Genomic DNA, 27,932 nt, shown 5'->3' on the forward strand with positions numbered 1-27,932 from the left:
AACTGGTTTGCTTGCATTTGTCCTTAGAGTACTATGAACCTATGTTGAGGCGTACTGTGGTTTGTTGATGCTGGCCATTAATGAGGTGAATTGTTTATGCTTTCAAATGATGAGATGTATTGTTGATTCATGTCAACGATTGAATGTATAGGTGATTGCAAAAGATGATGTTCATAATTGATGCTTCCAAATGATAATGTGTATTGTCAATAATCAAATCTCCACCGATTTCAAAAATGTTGCGTTGATTGCATGTGTATTTTAACTTAGACATCTGTTGATTTAGGAAAAAAATGTATAATTGTATAATTAGAATTGTTTACAAATTAACGTGTTCAATGTACACACTTTAGTTGTATGTGTTTGAAATTATTTTTAATGCATGTCATACAATTAAATCGTTTATATCCGAAGAAATGCCTGAGTATTACATTTTTGATGCTATAAAAAAATAATAAGTGGATTTTATTTGTAACAAGTCTTTCGTCCTCAGCTAACAAAAAACTTATGGCGCGGAGGAATAAATTAAAGCAAAATAGATCATGACGATACGTCAATGTCACGGGGTTAAACTGTCAAATAAATTGTGGAATCGAACCGTTTTAATATGCTGAAAGAAGATGTGCAAGTTTGCGAAATATTAGAAAACACATTATACACAAAATTAATAGTGTTTTATTTTGCATCACATTAAAAAATATCGACATCCTTCATTTTAAATTACACAATAGAAACGTCAAATTCACAAACAGCAGACAAAGTTTATATGAGCATGATGTGTTTGAACGCTTTCACAAGTAATATAAAGACATCGAAAGCTTCCAGTAGTTGTTTTATACTAATATGGATTTGTTTATACGTGGAAGACCCCGGGTCATGTTATATTCAAAGCAATGTTTGCAAGTTAACAGCCGCGCATAATAACGGATCACGTTAGAATCAAAATATGCATATTGCTACCCATCAGAATGTTGAAGAATTTGTATTTTCGCAAAATCACAAGAATAAATAGAAAACTATTTTAAACATATCAATGGTTAAAAAGCCATTGGAAATAATAATTTCAACGTATCGAGTTATTATATTCGCAGGAAATAATTTTTAAACGAACATTTGTATGATGCTTCGTTTCAATACCATATATATTGTTACTCTAAAACAGCTACGACAATTGGGATCGTAATCTAAATATAAGATATATGACCAAAACAATACACTCGTATGAGTATTTTGGCTTACTTGGTAAACCCAAAATGGTCACGGTAAAGGTGTCATAAAGTGTTGTGTTGTTATCTGCTACGCTGAAACAAAGTTAACACGCACTTGAAACTACAGGGGAGTTGAATACTTTTGAATACAGCAGTTTAAATTGTGTTTAACAGTAAAATTCACTGTAAGCTACTGTAAACACAGTAAAGTACCATGTATTAAATAAAGTGTTTGTGATAGAGTTGCAATGTCTAATAGTGTTTGATTAATGATAGCCTCGCACAATTCATGTCCGTAGATTAAAGTTTGGGGATTAAAAAAAAGTTATTAACTTTATAAAAGTACAATAAGAAAAATAATATGCTTATGAAATTAGAAAATGCAAGCCTTACAAATACAAAACTTTATTTGAAACTGTTAAAGAATAATACATGCAACAATAAGTTAGGTATAAAAGTAGGGAGTTTTTAAACTATTTTAAATCAATTAATGATTCTCACTCTAGATTTTATTAAGCTGATGAATATGTTTTGTTTTATGTGGATCGGCACTTAAATGGAGAATTAAATATCATGTTTATGGAGTTGAATGTAGCATTTACTGATCAAGAAATTATTAATGCTTGTAAGCAGATACATAATGGCAAATCAGGTTGCCTAGATTATCTGCTCAATGAGTTTATTTTTTAATTTGAAATTATAAGTAAATTTTTTTTTAAAAGTTTTTTGTACTTTGTTAATAAATTCTTTGGATATGGGCATTTTCATGAAAGGTGGTGGAAGTGTTTTAATGTTCCGTTACATAAAAATAGGATAAACCGGATGTGAATAATTACAGAGGGATATCATTATTAAGTACTTTTGGGAAATAATTCACTGACTTCATTCACAATAGGCTTAACATTTGGGATGAACGCTTTCATGTCTACATAGACCCACAGGTAGGATTCAGGAAAATATGGGAACTGTTGATAACATTTTTGTATAATAATGTGTCAATAATTATTGATAAAGTGAGCAAAACAGATTGTATGCCATATGTGTTGATTACACCAAAGCGTTCGATTATGTTGTGAGGGATATCATCTGGTATAAACTGTTGAACCTAAGCGTTAGAGGAAAAATGCTTGATATCATTAAATCTATATATACGAATGTAAAATCAATAATAATAATAGGTTACATAATAAAAAGTGAAGATTTTTTCATTTTTTTGGAGTAAGACAATGAGAAGCATTATCATATTTCCTATTTTCTATTTATTTGAATGACTTAGAAGAACATTTCATGTCAAATGGTTTTAAAGGAATATATATTGGTATGCTAAAAATATTGTGTTGTTATATGCAGATGACATTGTAATTCTTGGAGAAACTGATGAAGAACTATTTAAAGGTTTGTATTTGTAAGAGGAATATTGTGATAGGTTGAAAGTATGTGTTAACAAAAATAAAACAAAGGTAATGGTTTTCAAAAAAGGGGGGAAAACTTAGAAGGAATATTACAATTTTGTACACAGACCAAGCATTAGAAATTGTTAAAACATTTTCATACAAAGGAATTGTATTTCACTTCTCTTGCAAATACTTTTGAAGCTCTCGCTGACCAAGCCTCAAAGGCTGTTACTTAGATTAACTCATATTTAGTAAATTATCCAACAATGTCGATACATACCAAATAATAGTTGTTTGTTCAGCTTGTTTTCACCAATTTTAAATTATGTGTCAGAAATCTGGGACTTAATTGTTCACTTTAATTGTTGCAAAAAACTACTAGGCGTGAAAAAACACACACAATAATTGTGTATATGGGGATCTTGGAAGAATATCCTTGATAACTAAAAGAGCCATCAATGTATTACACATAGTACGGTATCGGTTGAAAAATATTCAGTTAGAACATCATAAGTATGTAAAGTGTATTTATAGCAACATGTGTGAGAATTTAATAAATAAACCAAATACACATTCTGGGGCAAAATATGTTTGTAATCTGTTGTAGACTTTAGGCTTTAAATATGCATGGCTATACCAAGGTGTAGGTGATACAAGTGTTTTAACACTAGTAAAGTCTACATTAAATGATACATGTTTCCAAAATTGGATGTTAGAACTTAATTATTCTTCAAGAGCAGTAAGTTACAGGCAGTTTTGTAAATTTGAATTGCAACCAAACTTAAAAAATGTTAGTATACAACATTAGTTTAGATCTTATCTTTGCAGATTAAGGGTTTCATCTCATAGATTCATCAGATGGCATAAGCCTGAAGCTATACCTTTTCAAGATATTAAATGTCAATATTGCAATGTTCTTGAGGATAAATATCCTTTTCTATTAGAACTTTCCCTATACGATGATATTAGGAAATTGTTAAAAAATATAACTGGAAAAGAACAAACATGAAACAATAAATTGAATTTATGCAATCGGATAATAAAAATTCCAACAGAAACTTAAAAACGTATGTACATAAAGCATTGAGTCGGAAAAAACGTGTATACATATTATTATGATTAATTGTATATAATTCATTACTCAAACTTGACTTCTCGCTCTCTTGCAATTTCGTCTTTGTTGCTTTTATGTTATCGTTATAGAATTGTTAAATAGATTAAAAAGCTGTAATCCAATTGTCCTAGACGTTTTCATGTATTGATACTTTATTAAACAACTTTTGAAAATCAATACTGATCACATGTCATGCCTTTATATATGGTACTATGTTTTGATCATGTATACTCATGGCCTGTATGTCTATTGTATATATTGGATAAACCATAACTAAGGGCCACTGTTGTTGACAATGAATAATGAATAAGTATATGCTGTTTGTGGAACAATTTAATACTAACCTCACGTTCAGAGTATAACTCGAGTAGCCGTTGGATTTAAGGACAGACGCAGTACACTTTATGCTGTCTTCGTCTCTATAAAAACTGCCATTGGGATTCTGAGACAGCAAGCTGTAAACATAAGATGTGACAACTATATTCGTGAAAGATAAAACATACCAATTATAAGTTATAATGTATAGCCACCGTTCAAAATGTTTTCAAGAAATAAAATTTTAAGAAAAGATATGTCATGGAAAAGCAGTTTTCTGTAATTTCACACAATCAATAGTTTGTGATGCCACTGTTATTATATTATACTGTAATTATAAATAATATATTTCATTCCCACCACGCGCGTTCGACCATAACATACTACGGTTTTCCGTTACTTCCACTTTTTGTTCCGCATTATCGACCTCCCGATCGAAATGGCGATGACGCGAATATACGATAGGAAGGAGCGAACTGATGATGTCAGAACACGAGATCATGAGTTGAGAACGCGAGATCGCGATAATATAATGATTCCGCACAGTAATCTATTGTCTTCGCATCGTGTTTTCACGCAATCCTTGTTTATTAAGAGGTCGAAACAACGAAACACTATATGTTAAATCGCTATATACTACGATACTGTAATATGCTTATTTTTATAGAACTTGTGCATCGTAATATTCCAACTTCACATCGTTATTTCGCTCCATCTGCCTTTAAATAACATGGGCGAGAACGCGATATTACGATGCGGAGTCAACATATTTCGCGACGAAATTGCAAGTCAACGATGCGAAATCACGATAATAATATCGCGATCCGGTATCGTGATTAAATGATCTCGTATCAAGTTCGGTGAAATTGTATATCGTGATCAGAAAGCGTTTACGGAACAAGAGGGGGTTTTATTTTGAAAGACTATATTCGCCATAAAACTCTGAACATTTTGATGGCAAATGGCGTGATGTGTCACAGAATGTCGGGCAACTGCGTGAGACATTGATACCGGACAGCAACGCCACAGTAATGCCCGAAGACATTGAGAGGTGTATACGTTCTTGTCCAAAGGAAAAGGCCCCATGGATATGATGGTATATTATACGAGCATCTCAAGCCAGCAGCGAGTGCTATTTCGCCATTATTAGCTAATTTCTTCACTGCAATTCTTCGTAAAGTGTACATTCCTGACATTCTCAAGCGTGGTGTAATAATAACCCTACATAAAGGAGGATCGAAAACAAAGGACAATCCGGATAGCTACAGAGCTATAACCCTTACCTCAATTGTGTTAAAGCTCTTTGAATCTGTGCTGTTACAACGATGTTGTACAAATATGATGGCCGACCTTAACATTCAACAGTGTGGTTTCCAAGAGGGCTTTGGCTGTCTTATGACGTCATTCATGTTACGTGAAAGTGTTTATTTTGCACGTGAACATGGATCAAAGCTATACGTGTGCTACCTGGATGGGAGACAAGCGTTCGATAAAGTTTTGCATGACGGCCTCTTTTACAAGCTCCAAACAAATATGACTACACTTCACTGCTCGCATTCATGGAATTATACGCGAACATGACTAGTTGTGTCAAAAATCGTGGCCATACATCAAAATGGTTCCATGTTCGTCAGAGGCGGGAAAAGTTCACCGAAATGTTATCTAGTATATATAAATGGGTTAATTAATGCTCTTGAACATTGTGGTCAAGGTGTTTGTATGTTAATGAATATGAACAGTCCTACAGTAGCAGACGACATGATTCTAATTGCATTTTCAAAGCAAGCACTTGATGGCATGATGAAAATATGCTAAGACTATTCGTGTAAATGGCGCTTTGAATATAGTCCATCAAAATGTGCAGTTGTATTATTCAACGAACAGCGATGCAGTCGACCTAAACGAATTTGGACACTCGGACGTGAAACTATACAGGAAGCAGAATCGTGCACACATCTTGGACTGAAATGTGACCGTTACATGTCGAGCGGTGCACTGATGTGTGAAGCTTCGTCGAACATGAGAAGCACTATAGTGAAATAGTGTGGTAATTGAATACTTTATAAGTTTACAAATATTACACCAATTTCGCTTTCGACTTTGTATGTGATATTGTAAATACATGAATAACAACAGTTGAAATGATATCATTTAGCATTATTTTTTGTGAGTGTGTATTTATTCATGATTATATATTTTGTAAATTATGCCACTCTTTCTATGATAAACATGCTTTGTGATTATTGTATAATTATGCTGTTCGAATCTTCGATATCGGAGTAAATAAAGAATATATTATATATCGCCTTCCGGTTACATATGCGAATACATGCCATACTATAGCTGTATTGACTTTCAATATAAAACCTGTATAATTTCATGACGCACTGAAAACGACTACATGTCAAACGTGAAAATAATGCATAATAATGCCAGCTTTTTGGATTCTACTATTATAAGTATTATTGATTCGTATTGGAAATGGGAACTATTATACAACGTGTAGACTAAAATCAAATTTATACATGTACGTAGCACATGACAACTGTATTATTACGGTTTGCTTTATGAAACAAAATAACTAAACGGATCCAAATTGTATCGCTTTATTGTGAGGAACATCCGTTTTTGAGTAAGCGTAAATCAAAGATGGCTTTCAAATGATTGTTTTTGTTCATTGAACTACAGTCATAAAAATCAATAAAGAGAGAAATACAAAAAAATATTTATAATATTTATTGAATTGTTCAATTATTCGACACTGTTTTTATGTATTTCTTTTAAAAAAGCATCGAGAGTCATTAAAAGAGAACAGAAAAAAAAGAAAGAGCTTACATTCAACATATATCATTTGTTTTTGAACCCTACACCACCAATGTGAGTTGTATATGTTTTTGTTGTCGGTTGTGTTGATTGCTGTACTCGTTTTTGTATGTTTTTAATAATTTGCAAAAATAAATTAGGACCGGGATAAATCTATCGAATAATACAGTTTCAAATAGTTCATGCATTATGCAGACACTTGGCCTTGAATTAAATTATAGCATAAAAAAACTGGTAAACATCGTGTGGTGAGCGTTTAACAATTGATTTTACCATTGACATATTGTATTGAGTTGGTTTACTTTTGCATGAAAGGTTAGACAAATACATTTCAAATCAATGAGTATAAGGTATGTTACAAATGTTATCAATTAATAAATGCTCTGCCGAAAAGAAATGTTGCCTACATTGGTAAATGCATACACTACACAGTATAAACGTGAGGATGTTTTTTAAACGTATCAGACGAACGTATGCCTGGTATTTCTAATGAAGATTCGGATCCATCAGCGCTACACGATTTACCAAAATAAAAATGTATTGAACACATTAATATTAAGGGTAAAATATTGCTTTAATTGTTTAGTATGTCGACTAGACTAATAATAGTTTGCCCGCTGGGCACTACAACACCAATCCGCTCTACCGCCGCACTTGCTTGCCGCAATTGGACCCGGAATAGAAACATCACTGTAAATAAACACAGACAACAACATTGTGTTGTCCCACTTTTATTAATAATGTTTCCAGCCTTCATATATCAAATACTTAAATATCACACGACAGAGCTGGGTCGGACGTCTACGATCGGCCTGCTGCCGAAATAACGGCCCGACGGCCAAATGCGGCTAGGGCCGATTTTATTATTTTAAAATTTATTATAATTATTTTATAATTTATATTGGCCCGCTAGATACGAATTACGGCCCGCTCGCGACGTCATTTTGTTACAATTTATAATAACGATATGTAATATAGCTTCATAATTTCATTTTATCCCACTTTTACAGCGAAATCGGTTGATTAAAGCCCCGTTTATTAAATTTCATCTATAATCAACGGCAAGGCTATAATCAATGGCACGAAATGACGTCATCAACTGCCGAACCGGGACTACTTTTTCCCACGCACCTCGTCACCTGTGTCTGCCAAGTGCATCAATAATAAAAACAATCTCAAATGTTTGTCAATCTTAATGACCTTAAAACAAAGGAAAGTAGCAAAAAAACGTGTTTTTTTGTCATTTATTTTTATTAAAACCTCAAGTATTAGGTAAATTTAACACTATGCAAATAGGTTCTGTTGTTGTTGCTCCCCTTTAAAGAAGTCAGTGCGAGTTGCTCCCCTTTGACCGTAGAAAACAATCGTCTGGACCAAGAAATCCTGTGTTAATTTACAAGCTGTACTCGGATATGCATCCATCTGATTTTTCTTCAAAGCATCTTTTCAACCTGGCAATACGCACAAATGACACTGCATCCCGGTGATTCTTGCGTCAACAATTGGGTGTCAACAAGTTAGGTCAGATGCTGAAGGCCATGGCAAAAGACTCCGGCTTTCTCAAGCACAAGAGAATAACGAACCACTCAGTTCGCAAATTCCTGGTCCAAAAATTTCGATATACAAATATCCACCCACTGAAACCATGGCAATAACAGGGCACAAAAATGTCCAGTCCTTAACCAATTATTCCAACGTATCTGTTGAACAGCTGCAAAAGTGTTCATTCTTGCTCAGTCCAGTAAATGTAACAATCCAACAGTTCCTCTTGTACACCTTCACGCACCGAAACTATGGCCGAAATGCAGCCTAGACAACCACTGTCTACCGTCGAACAAGTTGATCTTGATGTTCGCCCCACCCAGTCACTTCACGGTTCACCAGCGTTCGAACAACTTTGCCTCACAATTCTTTGGTGCCACTTTCAACATTCAAAATGTTAATGTATATAATTAGCTTAAATCCAAGTAATCTTTGTTATTTCGTCACGAAATAACCACATATTATAACAAAGAAGCAAATAATGTGCACCTCGTGATCGACTCGATAGTTTGATATCGAAAGTGAATTGTGTGTGGTGTTAGGCTACGTTGTAAACAAATGTAGTTCCTTTTATATAACAACTTAATGTCATATTGATATCATAAAACTTAAAGATTTGCAATTCAATATGATTAAAATTGTAATTAATAACGCTCGACACTTTGTTACATAACGATATTCTGATTTTAAAAAATGATTATTTGATCAGCGGTTATTTTTGGAACGCGGAGTAATACACTGACCTTGGTTACACTACAGTCATTATCAAAGTACGACAAACACTCGTGAAAACTTATTTTGTTTAAATAAAAAAGTTTACTGAATAAAAAGTGGGATAAATAGAATAATAGGTCAGTGTTGATTATAGATCAGGTTTATCATGCTCGGCACGAAAACGAAAAAGCACTCGCCAAGGCTCGTGCTTTTTGTTTTCTAAGCCTCGCATGATAAACCTGATCTATAATCAACACTAACCTATTATTCTCTATATGTCCTTGATTACTGCATTATTACTTCACAGATAGGTAATTCGTAATCCCAAAGCGAGCTTGCGAGTTTGAGATACGTATGTTAGACAATGCGATGCGAGATCACGATGCAATTTTTTCGATAATGCGATACGAGTTCGTGATCCTGTTTGAAATTGTCGACCTTTGAATGCACAACGTCGAGAACGCGAAAAAAGATGAAAAAATACTAAATAATAGGATATCTACATTGTTATCTCGAATCGTTATAACTCGTTCGCACGACGTGATCTCGTGCTTTCGCATCGTTAATTCGCTCTTCGTATCTTGAGCTCGCTTTCTCGCCTTTTGATTCCAGAGGTCGACATAGCGAGACAACATTTATCTTGAACGGAAAACCGTTCTTGATGCTCTTTCAGGTAAAGACATTAATTTATTCTTTTTAACGACACTTTAATAAAGTCATATATAAATGTCAGCGGCAGGGTTCGTTGTTCTAGAATAATCGGTTAGCGAACAATTGCGTCAAGATAGGTAACTACTGCACACTTTAATTCGCCTATGTTGCGTTAACGCCCTTGCCAAAGCTACGATGATGATTTTCGATATCAATGGTAAGCGTTTTTATTCATTGCCAATTATTCCCGAACGCTTATTTAAATCCATAGAAAAGACATCATAATGTATAATATAAGTGTCCTTATATCAATCTGAAACGCTCTTTAAACGTCTTTTTAAAAAAGGGTCATAAAACAGACGACCAAACTAAAATACAGCAGGCAAGCCTTGTCTTTAATGAAACTTTTTTAGTGAATGGTTTACATTTTAGACGGGTAATCTGTCGGTCGATACGACATAGCACATTGATTGCTTGGTGAAAAAAGTTGTGAGATGTAATAAATGGTAAATAACGCTCAACATTATAAAACTCCGATGGTTGGTACATTATCTTGCAATGTATGAAATGGTATTACTGCCGTCTTCATTGACGTATGTAAGAATACGATGCTAATACACGATTGAAGTTTTAAATGATGTGTGCAACTGTTCCCATATATCAATTGGCACATAGTCAAGTGATTATCTATAAGTTTTACCTGTACACTAAATCCCCCTGGCGGTCGTTCACAGTCAAACTAGTAACAGGATTGAAGCATGGCCCCGACACAGTTAAATCAACTTTAAGTGATCGGGATGAAGGTGCTCCATTCCATGTCATGGCTGCCTTAGCCCGAATGTCTAAACCTAAACAAAATTAAATGAATTGATAACAGAAATTAAATATGATTTAAAAGTGTATCATAATAGAACAACAACGTGTTTTATTAACGGCATTGTGATAATAAAGGGTACACACTCCTGGATATAATCTGGCGACTATGACTTTTATTGATTGGATATTATTTATCAAATTACTTAAATCATTACACAATTTAAATTGTAAACATATTAACATTAATAGTTAGAATAATAAGACAAAAAGGAAAGTAGCATTTAAGTGTTAAAGGGGCCTTTTCACAGATTTTGGCATGTATTGAAGTTTGTCATTAAATGCTTCATATTGATAAATGTAAAGATTAGATCTAAAAAGCACCAGTAAAAAATCAAGAATAAAACGGAGCATGGTAAATGTTCAGTATTACGGTTTCCTCACAAATACCATAACTAAAAAGAAAATTTGCGAATATGAAACAACTTTTTTCAATTTTGTCAATTTACCAAAACGTGAAAAGGCCCTTTTAATATATAGGCGTAGCATACACACGCACCCATTTGGTTCGCCTGATCCAACTTAATTGTGTTAACATTGTGTTTGTATACTCAGTTATTGTCTGTATCAAGACACATAAATACATTTGTTTATTTATTATACGATCTCTGAAACTTTTAGAACGCGATATTATAAACATGTCAAATGAAAGTGGTCTTGATCTGAGGGGTCCGAACCTCGCCGACTCATCTCTTATGCTCCCTGTATAAAGCAGAAAACAAACAACACCTATAAACAAAGGTAAAATTTACCTATAAAGAGGACGCATGCCCGCCAAAGACGAAGGACCATGATTCTCGAACTGAAATTTAAAAAAGACTTGATTGTTTGTAAGATAATCCAATGAGATGAATGAGATATGTACGTTAATTTAGTTGTTTGTTTGTTTTTCCTCTGGTAGTATACGCGCTATAATTTTGATTTCGTTGTTTTAATTCCGTAACATAAATTTTCTACAGCGCACGGGATACAAATGCACACAATTGTATCTAATTTCGACTATACAAAGTAAGAATGTTAAGTGTTGATTAAACGTTTAAGTATAATAACGATTGAGTATACAACATCAACATTAAACATTATATATGTGTTGAACTATATGTGCGCATTTAACACGTATATTCGAATCAAAAGTACGTATCGTAATTGCTAAATGTATAATATTTTTTGCATAATTACTATGGGTTCATTTGCTTTAGTGTATATAAACCTTAATTTGTACACAAATAGCTGCAGATATAACAACATGTAAATATTATTACTAAATAGATGGTGTATATAAATAAAAATACACTACCAATTCACTGTTACAAAAACATAAAATCCAAAATTGTTATCAAAAAGCAGTGTGAGTAAACGAAATGATTCACTCACTCTGTTATGTGAAATTATGGTGATTTCATTTACAATACCCGGCGTGAAATTTGATAGCAATGAATGCATAAGTGGTTGTCGAACGAACTGTAGACAGGCAAGCTATATAAAATAGTTATTTTAAATATTCTACCTAAGCTGAAGTTTTCCGATCTTTTGAGGGAAAGTATGTACACTAAAACCGTGTTTAAAGTTTAAATCATTCTGTCTGTGCAAATAGCAGTCACAATAATAATGGCTGAAAAGCTATTCCATTAAAACCAAAGCAAATTGTTCGTTACTTCAACGTATAATTGCAACATACACACACTTTAGCAAACTCGAACTTCTGTTTATTTCTGCACGATATACCATTACAGGGGCATTTTCACGTTTTGGTACATTGACAAAATTTAAACAAATTATTTCAAATTCGCAAATTTTTGTTGCCAGAGGCCAGCGGGGCTTATGTCATGGTCCTGTGTCCGTCGTGCGTGCGTGCGTGCGTGCGTGCGTCCGTGCGTCCGTGCGTTAGTGCGTGCGTTAACTTTTCCTTAAAACATCTTCTTCTCCTAAACTACTGGTCCAATTCTAATGAAATTTCACAGGAATGTTCCTGGGGTGAACCTCTTTCAAATTGTTCAAATTATGCCCCTGGGGTCAAATTTGACTCTGCCCCGGGGGTCACAAAAATGAAAAATTGTTTATATAAGGCCTATTTTGTGAAAACTTTCAAAATCTTCTCGTCCATAATCATTGGGCCTAGGGCTATCAAATTTGGTACGTAGAGACATCTAATAGTCCTCTACCAAATTATTATGCCCCTGGGGTCAAATTTGACCCTGCCCCGGGGGTCACAAAATTTAACATATGCTTATATAAGGCCTATTTTGTGATTTTTTTTCAAAATCTTCTCGTCTGTAACCATTGGGCCTAGGGCTATCAAATTTGGTATGTAGAAACATCTAATAGTCGTCTACCAAATTTCTTCAAATTATGCCCCTGGGGTCATATTTGACCCTGCCCCGTGGGTCACAAAATTGAACATATGCTTATATAAGGGCTATTTTGTGAAAACTTTCAAAATCTTTTCGTCCATAACCATTGGGCCTAGGGCTATCAAATTTGGTATGTAGAGACATCTTATAGTCCTCTACCAAATTTCTTCAAATTATGCCCCTGGGGTCAAATTTGACCCTGCCCCGGGGGTCAAATAATTGAACATATGCTTATATAAGGCCTATTTTGTGAAAACTTTCAAAATCTTCTCGTCCATAACCATTTGACCTAGGTCAATCAAATTTGGTATGTAGAGACATCTAATAGTCCTCTAACGAATTTCTTCAAATTATGCCCCTGGGGTCAAATTTGACCCTGCCCCGGGGGTCACAAAATTGAACATATGCTTATATAAGGCCTATTTTGTGAAAACTTTCAAAATCTCCCGTCCATAACCATTTGGCCTAGAGCTATCAAATTTGGTATGTAGAGACATCTCATAGTTCTCTACCAAATTTCTTCAAATTATGCCCCTGGGGTCAAATTTGACCCTGCCCCGTGGGTCACAAAATTGAACATATGCTTATATAAGGCCTATTTTGTGAAAACTTTCAAAATCTTTTTCGTCCATAACCATTGGGCCTAGGGCTAATAAATTTAGTATGTAGAGACATCTTATAGTCCTCTCCCAAATTTCTTCAAATAATGCCACTGGGGTCAAATTTGACCCAGCCCCGGGGGTCACAATTGATCATATGCTTATATAGGGTCTATTTTGTGAAAACTTTTCAAATCTTTCTGTCCATAACCATTGGGCCTAGGGCTACTAAATTTGGTATGCAGTGACATCTTATAGTCTTCTACCAAGTTTTTTTCAAATTATGCTGCTGGGGTCAAGTTTTACCCTGCCCCGAGGGTAACAAAATTGAACATATGCTTATGTAAGGCCTATTTTGTGAAAACTTTTAAAATATTCTTGTCCATAACTGTATGGCATAGGGCTACCGGTATGTAGTGACATGTAATAGTTCTCTTCTTAGGTTGTTCAAATTATGCCCCTGGGGTCAAATTTGAAACTTCCCCGGGGTCACAAAATTAAATATATGCTAATAAAGGTCTTATTTTTTTGAAAACTTTCAAAATCTTCTTGTCCATAAACATTGGGGATATGGATACCAAATTTGGTATGTAGTGACATCTTATAGTCCTCTACCAAGTTTGTTCAAATTATGCCCCTGGGGTCAAGTTTGACCCTGCCCCGAGGGTCACAAAATTGAACATATGCTTATATAAGGCCTATTGTGGGAAAACTTTCAAAAACCTTCTTGTCCATAACCGTGTGGCATAGGGCTACCAAATTTGGTATGTAGTGACATGAAATAGTTTCTTTTTATTTTGTTCAAATTATGCCCCTTGGGTCAAATTTGATACTGCCCCGGGGGGTCACAAAATTGAATATATGCTTATAAAGGGCTTATTTAGTGAAAACTTAAAAAACTTCTTTTCCATAACCATTGGGTCTAGGGCTACCAAATTTAGTATGTAGTAATATTTTATAGTTCTCTACCAAGTTTGTTCAAATTATGTCCCTGGGGTCAAATTTGACCCTGCCCCGAGGGTCACAAAATTGAACATACGCTAAGCCTATTTTGTGAAACCTTTAAAAATCTTCTTGTCCATAAACATTGGGCCTAGGGCTGCCAAATTTGGAATGTAGTGAAATCTTATAGTTCTCTACCAAGTTTGTTCAAATTATGCCCCTGGGGTTAAATTTGACCCTGCCCCAGGGGATCAAAAAATGGAACATATGCTTATATAAGGCCTATTTTGTGAAAACTTAAAAAAATCTTTCTGTCCATAACCATCCAGCCTAGGGCTATCAAATTTGGTATGTAGTGACATCTTATAGTCCTCTACCAAATTTCTTCAAATTTTATCCCTGGGGTCAAATTTGAACCTGCCCTGGGGGTCACAAAATTGAACATATGCTTATATATTGCCTATTTTGTGAAAACTTAAAAAAAATGTCTTGTCCTTAACCATTAGGCCTAGGGCTACAAAATTTGGTATGTAGTGACATTGTATAGTCCTCCACTTAGTTTGTTCAAATTATGCCCCAGGATACAAATTTGACCCTGCCCTGGGGGCCACAAAATCGATTATATGCTTATATAGTGCTTATTTTGTGAAAACTTTAAAAATTCTCTTGTCCTTAACCATAAGGCATAGGGCTACCAAATTTGGTATGTAGTGACATCTAACAGTTCTTTACCAAGTTTGTTCAAATTATGGCCCTGGGATCAAATTTGACCCTGCCCGGGGGGGGGGGGTCACAAAACTGAACATACGCTTATATGGGGCCTATTTTGTGAAAACTTAAAAAAATCTTCTTGTCCATAACCATTGGGCCTAGGGCTACCAAATTTGGTATGTAGTGACATCTAATAAATCTCTACCAAATTTGTTCAAATAATGCCTCTGGGGTCAACTTTGACCCTGCCCTGGGGGTCACAAAATTGAGTTAACACTTAAAAAGTGCCTATTTTGTGAAATCTTTAAAATTCTTCTTGTTAAAAGCCATTCAGACTATGGCTACCAAATTTGGTATGCAGTAACATCTTATAATCCTCTACCAAGTTTGTTCAAATTATGCTCTTTGGGTCAAATTTGACTCTGACCCGCGGGTCACAAAATTGAACATTATATACGCTTATATCTTACTTATTTTGTGAAAACTTTAAAAATATTCTTGTCCTTAACTTTAGGACCTAGGGCTACCATATTTTGTATGTACATGTAATGAGATATAGTAGTCCTCTACAAAGTTTGCTCAAATTATGCCCCTGGGGTTAAATTTGACCAAGCCCAGGGCGTCACAAAAGTGTACATGTGCTTAAATAGGGCCTATATTAAAGTATTTGCACATGCAGAGAATATTTGTTTCAGCCTTTTTTCAGCAGCTGAGCGATACAGAGCCATCATGGCCCTCTTGTTATATTCGTGAGGAAATTGTAATACTTTACCATGCTTTAAAATATCCATTATATGCATCTTTTGACGATTTAAAAACCTGACAATTATAAAGCGTTGCAACGCGAAACGATTGAATAATGTGGAGAGTTGTGTTTTTGTCGTTATATTTTGTGATACTACGACGATTACTTTTATACAATATAAAATTCATCATTTACACGCATGGCCGAGTGGTCTAAGCGAAAGACTTTAACTCAATGGGTCAGTGGTTTGAGCCCAGTTGAAGGTTACTTTTTTCTTTCCTTCTAATTTTTATTCTTGTTTTTTTTTTCACTGGAGCTTTTAAAATCCAATGTTTACATTTATCAATATAAAGCATTTAATGACAAATTTCAATACATGCCAAAATCTGTGAAAGGGCCCATTTTACTTCCTTTAATGTGAGTCAAAGAATCTGATACTAGCCAGTTTTTTCTCAAACGCAAGCCGTTTTACACTGATTTTGGTGTGCTTTATTTTGCTGTCATTTTCTGTTGTATGTGCATAGAACCAAATTTAAAAGAATAAGAGTATAACCTACACAAGTGCTTACCAATAACATTCGTTCGCATGCCCTTTCTGCCCCCACCCCTTCCCCCAACTCCCCCCTCTTAAACCGACTATGAGCACAACTAGGTAGATACGTAAATCTAACCGTGAAAATAAAAACACTATGCAAAATAGCTTTGTCATATAGCGCTGTATTCAAATAATAAACTGATTTATTTTTAGTACGCGAAACACATCAGGTGGTTTTGTGATAAATCAGTTAAAATCAAATGTTCATGTAAACGGTGTCCTTTACATCCGTGTTTAAGACGCAACAAGTTTTATAATAAATAATTTGTGTGAGTGCATTCATACAAAAGTGCTCATGCATACACTTTTTGCATTCGTTTTACATAATCTAGTTAAGTTATTTTTCTAACGAGGTCTGTCCAGGTAAAGCCTCAGGTCTCAATCTAGTACTAGCTTCTCATGTCAAATATTGACTGCAAATATCAATTCATACTGGCTCCCAAGTGATGTCCGCCCTCGCCGGATCTCGACTGTATTTATGTGTTGCGGGAGCCCCTCCCAAACGTCTCAGAATGGGTATGATCTGATTAAACTTCTTCGATATGGTAGCACATGCCCTCCCTAGGTCCTACCATATAGGTCAAGATCTAAATAATTGAGGACCTGATATGACATATCACAAATGCGCCCGCCAGCATTTGATATGAACAATTAGATATAAACTTAGTATATGATTATATATTGTTCATTTAAGGATACTATGTCATCGACAAGGGCTATAATCAGGCTGCAATTCACCAATCGATTCTGATTAAGAATGATGCTTTAAATCTGCGATAGACAAAACAATGTATGAAATTGTTTGTTTTTCTCTTTTTCTGTTTAACTTTATAAATCATGATTGTATGACTTGTTTAACCAAATCACCATTGTATTATTAAGCTAGTATGAAATCACTATATTAAATTCCAAGATCAAATATATGTATGTGTATTTGATAAATTTTGATCTATTTTATTAATGTTTTTCTAAAGACTTAACGTTCAAATAAATATTTTCAAATACCTGTGAATGATTATGTGTTTAACATTTCTCCGAATACCAATAATTTCATCTTAAAAAAGATATGTTTAAAAAACGTTACTAGTATTTTGCCTTTTTAAAATCTCAAGTCTTTAATAGCAAGAGCTGTCCAAAGGCAGCATGGTCGACTGTGACCTCTTTAATAATGAGCCTAAGACAAATTTGCAGTGTCTATTTAGACTATATGCCCAGTTAACAGAGAAGGCTAAATAAAATAAGGGACACTATTTCAGCAGGTCAGATTGCTTCGCTGTCGTCAGTGTTTTAACGAATTACACTGAAGACTTAGTAAAAGTTGCATTAAGCACGTGTAGTATTTCAGAGATCTGGAATTGAAATATCACAATCATGCGAACAACATACGAGGGCTTATAACTTCAACGTTGACCTTTTTCAATGACATTTAATGAATTTCCGTTAGACATTTATGAAACGTTAAACGTATATTTCATTATATTTTGAGACATCAAGTTCTTGTAGACAGACTTTTACCTGAATTTCACATTTAATAATATCTTAACTCGTCCAAATTTCAGATCAGCGTTAATGGTCAGTGGCATCAAATGACGACCAAAAGTATATTGATCTATGTTACAAATTAACATCTTATGTAATAACATAGATTTGTCCTTGCCACACAAACATTATCCTGAATGTTCTACACTGAAACCATCATTGGCCTTTCACTCCGCACCCCTCCTGAATGTTCTACACTGAAACCATCATTGTCCTTTCACTCCGCACCCCTCCTGAATGTTCTACACTGAAACCATCATTGGCCTTTCACTCCGCACCCCTCCGGAATGTTCTACACTGAAACCATCATTGGCCTTTCACTCCGCACCCCTCCTGAATGTTCTACACTGAAACCATCATTGTCCTTTCATTCCGCACCCCTCCTGAATGTTCTACACTGAAACCATCATTGGCCTTTCACTCCGCACCCCTGTCCTGAATGTTCTACACTGAAACCATCATTGTCCTTTCACTCCGCAACCCTCCGGAATGTTCTACACTAAAACCATCATTGGCCTTTCACTCCGCACCCCTGATGAAACCATCATTGGCCTTTCACTCCGCACCCCTGATGAAACCATCATTGGCCTTTCACTCCGCACCCCTGATGAAACCATCATTGGCCTTTCACTCCGCACCCCTGATGAAACCATCATTGGCCTTTCACTCCGCACCCCTGATTCAAGAAGGCTAGTCTTCAGTTATTGTCATAATTAGATGTACGTAATATTGGTCAAACTGCTTACCCATGACAAGTACGTGTTAGTTAACTGACGACCGTGATATAATTAAAATACTATTAAATACTATTGAAAAGCAAGCTAAAGTAAACAAAAAAAGAAAGTAATTTTATCCAATCAACCTAACGTATTTGCGTCGGATTGGCGTGAAGATCATTTACTCATGTCATCAAATTATAAATCGTTTTCGTAATTTGAATATATACGCAAGTGTCATGCATCGTTTACTATCTGACTATCTAGAAAACCAATTAATTCAGCTTGAAGAACGATTGGGCGGTTGCTCAAGTTCTCTATTAACAAATTATATTCATGTTATAACGTAGTGCATGTTTGAAAACTTAATTGTTGTTAGTGTTAAAGCTATGTATAGTGAAAATGTGCGCGTTTAAACATAACAAGAATTAAATGTTTTGCAGAGTTGTTTTAATCATCGATTTTCCGATTTTTAAAATATCTCTGTACACATTTTACTGTCACCGTGTAAGGTTCAAAATAGTCTTAAACAACGCAGAAACACCGTAGCTATATCTGACCAACTCTCAAATATGCGAGCATACGAGAACACGATTCCCATCGGGTGTGGAGCAGAATTGACCTCGCGAATATGTATACACCTCATCCACAGTCTCACTTTATACAGCTACGACTTTGACGGGCATGGTCTGCATAGTTGTTGACGATGCTACGAAGCAGATTGTCTAAGTTATCATACCATGAAAAACTTCTTCACAATGGCGACCTATGTAAAGACCGAGCCAGTCCGATTGAGATAGCTCTATTTTTCTAATCGGCATACCTCGCTGATTATCATTGATAAAGGTATAGGAACTCAGCTATAAATTGGACAGCATATTCTGGGGAAAAGATTTAATAATAGTTTGAAAACGTTAATTTTAAATCAGTAATATTCAATCCATTATATGTTTATAGATCAATGAAACAACTATGCATTTTCTGTATTGTATTTGACATTTGTCGTGATTCAGTATACAAATTGCGAATTAAAATGTGTATAATTAACTTTCAATGCGATCATGAGTGTAAAGAAAACGAATTATTTTGAACCTGCCATTTGTAAACGATATAGCGACTATGGTATATAAACATCATAATAGCCGTATGTCAACTGTGAAACTCGCTCTTATGCGTGCTTTCTCATTTTGCATAGTTAATAAACTGTTCAAACAGAAATTACAGAGCCACATCAGTGCACATACTATGTTTGATAATTTATTCGTTTGTTGGATATTGTTTGCTGTTTTAAACACATATTTGGTCATACAGCGGAGATTTAGTTAACCTTTCCATGTGTTCAGGGGCGAACTCACGTATTTAAGTGCTCTTACGACTATGTGCTCATACCTACTTTCGGGAATCATCATGAAATTATTGCCGTACTTAACGAACAAACATGCATAAGCTTATTGAATTAGAGAAAAAACAATAGTCAAAAGAGAAAAATTATATGTTCATGCACATGGGCATGTGGAATCACGTCCGTACACATAGCATCATTAACTTAGGAAAGGAAACAACGAAATATAAAGTTTGGTTTGATATACATGTGAAATTAAAGAGCATGGTGTAATTAAAGAGCATGTCAAGGTTTGAATTTATATGCTGAAACGTTATGTTAAAAATCACACAAGTTTTACTGTAACAGAACGTTTTTTTAAGATAAGTATTACAGAAAATACACGTCGAATATTTCTTGTTATATTTGATCGAGAATGTAACCCGCCTCCCAGTTTCGCTGAATGGATCAAGTTCCTCACGGGTACTACTTCCCCGTACCCCTATTTTTTTTTCGTACCCTACATTTTGGTACCCATTTTTTTTTCGTACTTAATTGTATTTTTTTCGTACCCAATTTTTTTCCTACCCAAATTTTTTTTCGTAACCAAATCTTTTTTCGTACCCAATTTTTTTGGCATAATTTTTGTACCCTAAATTTTCGTACCCATTTTTTCCTACCCAAAATTTTCGTAACCACATACACAATTGTGGTTATGTAGATAAACTTAAATATATGCTTTTATATCAATCCTCTTCAAAAGCATCGTCACACCAGTACTGTCAGTACTTTGATTTTGAAATTGCAATTGCAATGTAATTGGATATACAATGTAACTGGTGCATTGCCGCAACGATACAGGCGTAAACTTTGACGACGTACCTAATGCAATTGCGTGTATGTAGCTGTATATATTAAAGCAAATTGCGCGTTTAAGCCGTATAGCAACACTTGTGCGGCTGCCGGAACTCTCATAAAGCTCGAATTGTTCTTCCTTTAGTTCAAGCAATTGTATTAATTTTGTTAAGAAATCTACGAATTTTATTTAAAGGTCACACTTTTAAGTGAAATATATTCAGTAATTACATATTCTTATTTAAACAGGTCGTGAAACGGAAACTGACCGTACAGACACAATGTGGACTGAGGCAAATAACTGCCATTAATTTCTGACGGCTTGTCGGTGAAATACTTTCATCAAGTTTGAATCCTTGCAATAGATAATCAAATAAAGATTTAGAATATGACACGCGAATACGTGCAGTGGACAATTATAATTGATACGATTAAACGATGAAACGTTTTAACTTTTTCTTTAAACCCCTAGGCACTACGCCCCGCCTAAACAAGGGTGGAATTGATTGCGATGTTATCAAATACGACATACATGTAATGCATTTAATTGCTTCGGCTTCACATTGTTACATTTGCATATCATATTCTCTATTCGAGAAGGCATATTTCAAATATGACTTCTTCGTGAGTATATAAACATGTATTAACTAATGTGATTTATTAGATTTTCATAATTAAGCATCAATAATTTGCAGTTTTCATATTCTACTGGATCTGTATTGGGACTTTTCGTAATTAAGAGCAAACAAGAGTTGTCATTCGTTCGGGACGGTATCGCACTATCGGGTAAACAGGTAAACAAACATGACGCAAATACGTTCTGCGCCTCAGATCGCTGCAATCGTAATATTTACTGTTCATTTCAATTCAAACTTACGTATACACTAATAAATTCATTGATTGATATACTTATAATTCTAGTGTGTTGACATTCGTATCTTAATTCTGCCTTGTCATATAATTTTGCGACTCTTAACTTTTCATCAGTAATTGAATAAAAGTTTTTTAACTCTAATAATAGCTCTCTGCTTATAAAACTGTGCCTGGTGCATTATTCAATTGATACCCAACATTTATTCCGTTGATGTATTGTTTTTAATTGATTCATAATCAGTATTAATGTTTGCTTTATAAATTGATTGATAGTTTTAGCTAAAGAAACTTCAGCGAAAAGTTTTTATAGTATTTACAGACCTGTACGCTGAAGCGAACCCAATATCGAAAGTCAACCAGAGTCATAACATATTTATGTCATGCTATAAATCAAAGACACTTTATTTTCTTGAATACGTTTCTACATATATTGGTGAATGAATATAAATTACTGCATCGGGCCATATATTTAAGTTCATATGTTTCAAATGCATCTTACAATAGATAAAAATAAATTTTGACGCCATTGTCGCTTTGTCACGTGACGAGTTTTCATTTGGATACTTTCGGATCGACCATGACATGTTTTTACTGAAATCGTAAACATTACTTTCGTTTTCTGAAATCTATTATTTGTGATTAACAACTTACGTCTGGTGGATTAAGAAACTGGTTTCAGTGTGAATCAGGTAGTTTTAAATAATGTTTACTCTGAGTATGTATTTACATTACAATTTGTTTACAAAACAAGCAAGAATAATTATCATACCGGGAAATGTCATTCTGAATCTGAAAACACTTGAGCACATGGCATGTTAATAAAATAGAAATAACGTTATATGACCGTGAAATCTTGGGAGACCCTCTTTTAAAAAATATATGTCGCATCGATGTTTTTCTTGATATGTTAAGGCAGAAAAGATGCATTTTAAATGTTTAAGATAGTATTTTGTGAAAAGATATATCAGTTGAATGTGAAAAATGTCAATCTTTCCGATGGTTGATTTGGACTAATATCTGCTTTTAAAAGCTGTTTTGACCAGTCTTTGTTAACTGTCACCTTTTCGGAAATTTCTGGTTGACTTGCCTAATGTGGTTGGTCCATAACTTTACAGTCGCGCCAGTCAAAAACATAATAAGCGACATTTAAAGTTATGGTAGCCAGAACTAGATATTCTTCTGTCACTCACAATTAAAGGTCGGTTTCTGGAAATATTTGTTTTTACAGCAAATTTCATATCAGTTTAATACAAATTTCTTGATTTTTCGATTAATAACTTATGCTGTTTTTAGCTGTTTCTGGTTTAAATATTTCCTTTAGAATACTGTGTGGGAATGTTGTGATTGGTCATAGTTCAATGTATCTAAAGAAACTTCAGCGATCAGTTTATATAGTATTGACAGACCTGTAAAGTCGCGCCAGTCAAAAATCATAAAAAGCGACATTTAAAGTTATGGTAGCCAGAACTAAGTTCAGTGTTGTGTTGTTTATTTTTCAATGTCCACTGACCAAGTTAATTAACGTAATGTAAATTCTTATACAGCACTCTTTCTAGATCAAAGATTTTGTGCCTAAAATATAGTGTTGATCTAATGAGCAAGTGCCTTATTTGTCTGCTTGCTTTAAGATTCTGATTTCATTTCCATTAATTTAATTATAATATTAAGGTATTTGACAGTTAATGATTTAATCATGCGAAATTAAATTGCTTGCATTATTTTTTATAACTATTTAGAATGAGTGTATCCTTAATTATTGTTTGTCATATATACATCGTAACTTGTTTTTTTTAATAGATAATTGTTACTGTATTGTCTTTTAAATTGAAGAATTTATTACATTTTCGCCGTTTATTTGAATTTTATTTGAGCTTTTGTTTGTATTGTAAACATTGTAACAAAAAAGTCATTGCTTTTTATGATTAACATTTTCATTCAGCAATATGGTTCAAATGATGTCTGCACAGCAAAAGTAATAGGTGTCTAGATAATGTTCTTAAACTATTAACTTAACAAAAAAAAGAAGAAATAGCCTACACGCGGTAGAAATAATTGTGGTAAAAAGGAAAAATTCTCAAAATGAGCAATATCTCTCCATCCCACAATTTTTAAAATTGTCTGCAAAACCTCCTAAAATTCAGTTATTATTTGGTAATAAGTTAAAGGGGTCTTTACAAGTAAACAACTGGTATGTTGTTCAATAAATCCAATATTGATTGTATTCATTACAATCTTTAATAAACCAACATTCTAATTAGCACCCAAAACACGGAGATTATTTCAAAATTAAAAAGGTATCATTTGAAACATATGAATCACCTATGTCATGAGCTCTAAATAATGTAATTTAATGTATAATTAGACTTAAAAACAGTGTTGCTAAAGGGGAAAGTATTTGCTACTTTCAGCTGTAATTTTTAATTAATATAACATAGGAGGGTTAAATATGCTAGATATATGTTCTTTTGAAAAATGCATGAAAATAACACGGCTAAAGAAAAAAGTTTAAGGCGAAGTAAATTTTTATTCACTGGTTTAATCATTAATAGGTTTTAAAACAATATTTAATACTGGTAAAATGTTTGCAGAGAATATTTTGACCAAAAAAAAACAACACAATGACCTATCTTACCTATAAAACCTACTTACATTAAGAAAATAGTAAAAAGCCCTTAAGAAATGAATTATACTTATAAACTATTAATCAAAAACTGTGACATTTCAGTTTGTCTCAGAATTCTTTAATATTGACTGGAACAATGTTCATGCACTCGTTTTTAATCTAACTAAGGAAATATAGATCAGATGGCGCCAGTAACATTCGCATCAAATGATGCAAGGAATGGAACAATGTTCATGCACTCGTTTTTAATCAGGAAATATAGATCAGATGGCGCCAGTAACATTCGCATCAAATGATGCAAGGAATCAATGGAACAATGTTTATGCACTCGTTTTTTATCTAACTAAGGAAATATAGATCATATGGCGCCAGTAACATTCGCATCAAATGATGCAAGGAATGGAACAATGTTCATGCACTCGTTTTTAATCTAACTAAGGAAATATAGATCAGATGGCGCCAGTAACATTCGCATCAAATGATGCAAGGAAGATCATTCGGAGAAGTCAAAAGTGACACAATTGAAAAATGCTTGCATCAAAAAGCAGGAATCTGCTTCAATTGAAATCTGTTTGTATAGTTTGCGAGGCATGAATGTATTTTAATAGATGTGTATTTGATGCATATAATGGCTATTTTAGAGCATGGTAACTGTTCAGTATTACTGTTTCCTCACAAATATCATAACTAAAACGAAACTTTGCGAAACTGAAACATTTTTTTGTAAATTTTGTTAATTTATCAAACCGTGAAAAGGCCCCTTTAATGTTTCGATGAAAGTCACGAAACCTTGAGATTGAATAAGATCTTCAAGTGATAACGTTTACTCAAAGCAATCACATGTTATTCGAAATGTTTATGGGTTTAGTAAATCGAATTCTGATATTGTTTCTTTAATTTTTTTGGTTTCACATTTTGGGTGACATCATAGCATGCAAAAGCAATGCATCAAAGTAATGTTTTTTAATTAGTTCTGATGTGAAGTGCAAGGATTCTATGGTTAAAACCACAAAAACGGTAAATATTACAATATATAAAAAACACTTAATGAACGCAACTCAATAACTATTTTATAAAACTTTATAAAAAATGCAAAATCAATACATTTAGACATTCTTTCATAATTTTATAAAGGAGTGATTATGACAATAAAATGAATCCGACAATAAGTTAAAAAAATCAAGTATCAATAAAGTAGAATTCTTACCTTAAATCAAGAAGAGTAGTCTATCCGTTATTTAGGGTTTCACAGCCCGATGTTAAGTGACTTTTCCACTGTAATACTGTTCTTTTAATAGGCCGTAAGCGAGTGTCACGTGTCAAATGTAAATACGAAAACACTTTTTTTGTAATTTGGATTTCGGTGAAAATAGCTGGTTGAATGATTTTCAGGATGTTTACAATTTTCCATGTATTCGTCTCATCTACGTAGGTAGACATCGAGAATGTATTAATAGATAAAGGCAGCTATATAAAGCCAAACGTTATCAAATGTATGTGTTTATTAATTCTAACAGTTATAATTTAAACTATACTGTGATGTTAACACACGTAAAATTAATATCAATGCCGTTCGGTAACTAATAATTTGTTAAAAGATATGCTGAAGGAATATTAACGCCATTCTGTTTTATTACTTGGTCGCATTAAGTTTGAAGTAAACTGTGTTAAAACTACTTTGAAATGCATGATGTTTTTACTTAACATATATACTTACTGAATGGCAAATCGATTATGTGTTTGCTTATGTGCTGCTGTTATTTACTGCCTATATATATATATATATATATATATATATATTAGTCGTTATGACATGTTTTTTATTATTATTCATTTAACATGAACTTATGAAGACACCGCTATTATGTTTTAATTTCTAATCAAACTATAAGTTTTATGATAACATGTATAATTATATCACTTGTATTTTATAAAAAATAACAAAATATTTTATTTCATTCAAAAGTGTTTTTATCATAATATAATTTTGAAGTAGAAAAATAACGCTTTAAAACCATCCAACGCAAAGAAATGCACTGCAAATTGTTCGATCTCAATGTAATTTAAATCGAATACTATTTTACACTTGTTGCATACATAGATGAAAGATGAGATACTACTTTGAAAGAAATCTATTAATTCCACCAACATTAAATATGAGGCTGCCTTAAATAGTAAATACACTTAAAACTATTCAAAATATGTTTTCAATGTCAATGAAATACGGAATATGCTGTATAACCTTATATAGTCGATTAATTTATTCATGCATACACTTTTATTAACATATTACCACTTAAATTTAGGGATTTGGATTTGATATGAATTACGTAATGCATGCAATTATGGTGATTAATCTTAAGAAGGTAATATGCACCTTATAGTGTATGACTTCTGGGTGCTATATAATTTATGTGCTATTCCTAAGCTGACTTACGAAAATATTGATACTGATCTTTACTGAGTTGAGCCAGACGATAAATTCATTTTGGCAACACTGAACATTGGATTTTACAACGCCATTGTCCGAGAGGAAGAGAGAAATAAAGTTGGATATACTTGCGTAAACATTATTATAAATGGCCACTTTTTTCATTAAGTCACTTTTTCATTTTAGGCTTTAACCAACCAACGATGACCTCGTACGTGCTGTGCCATAGATTGAAAGGAATTCCGAACAAACTTGTGTATAAAACGTTGGAATCTAATTCTTCCGGCTATTTGCTCTTACCCAGTCTTTTTTGTATATTTGTCCTCTGGTAATTATTGTTTTATAGAAAATGTCTGACACTGCTGATAAAATTGTGACATTCAAAGATGCAGCAGTAGTATTTTCCCATTGTTTATATTGACACCGAACGCCAAGTTAGTGATGAAATAAACTGTCTTTTATATGACATACTATTTCCAATGACTTCTTATATCGGAATTTTAAATTGAATGCTTTTTCTAATTGTTCCTAATCTTGTTTTAAAAGTATGTTTTTGCAATGTTTGTCAAATTTAATCTGTAAGAGACCAATTCTCATTTTGACATTTTCGTCAAACTAAATTGTACGCAAGTATATACCTAAACATTATAATTTAAACTTGTTACATATTATCATATTGCTTTTTGGAGTGTGCATTTTTTGACATGCAATGATGTAATATAAAATTACTTTCATATTAGCTATACACACTCACACACTATTTATTCCCATGTGTGTTTAGGTAGAAGAAGGTTCGTAAAATAGAGGACTCCAAACACTTAAAATATTGTCACATCACCTAGAATACGATGTTTGTGATTACAAGATATTTTAAACATATAAAAATACCAAACACACTTCGCGTATACATAAAGGATATGTTTTGCTTTCGGCATAAACTCGAGTTTTATTTCGCGAAAGGTTTTTAGACACAATTATTTGAATACAATGCTATGAA

General features: G+C 33.6%; 1 protein-coding gene across 1 annotated transcript in view; it reads right to left on the bottom strand.

Moving 5' to 3' along the window:
* The window catches only part of LOC127852512 (adhesion G protein-coupled receptor L3-like), a 45,029-nt gene extending 19,225 nt beyond the window's left edge, over nucleotides 1-25,804 (bottom strand). The window contains exons 1-5 of the mRNA XM_052386470.1: nucleotides 25,712-25,804; nucleotides 11,387-11,436; nucleotides 10,462-10,609; nucleotides 4,061-4,171; nucleotides 1,240-1,301 (exon numbers count right to left, since the gene is read on the bottom strand). Of these exons, the coding sequence (XP_052242430.1) occupies nucleotides 1,240-1,301; nucleotides 4,061-4,171; nucleotides 10,462-10,609; nucleotides 11,387-11,426 (361 nt within the window). The 5' untranslated portion in view covers nucleotides 11,427-11,436; nucleotides 25,712-25,804. The remainder of the gene's footprint in view (nucleotides 1-1,239; nucleotides 1,302-4,060; nucleotides 4,172-10,461; nucleotides 10,610-11,386; nucleotides 11,437-25,711) is intronic.
* Nucleotides 25,805-27,932: the final 2,128 nt, after the last annotated feature.

This window comes from Dreissena polymorpha, chromosome 12 (genome assembly GCF_020536995.1).
Source record: "Dreissena polymorpha isolate Duluth1 chromosome 12, UMN_Dpol_1.0, whole genome shotgun sequence".
NCBI classification, from domain to species: Eukaryota; Metazoa; Mollusca; class Bivalvia; order Myida; family Dreissenidae; genus Dreissena; species Dreissena polymorpha.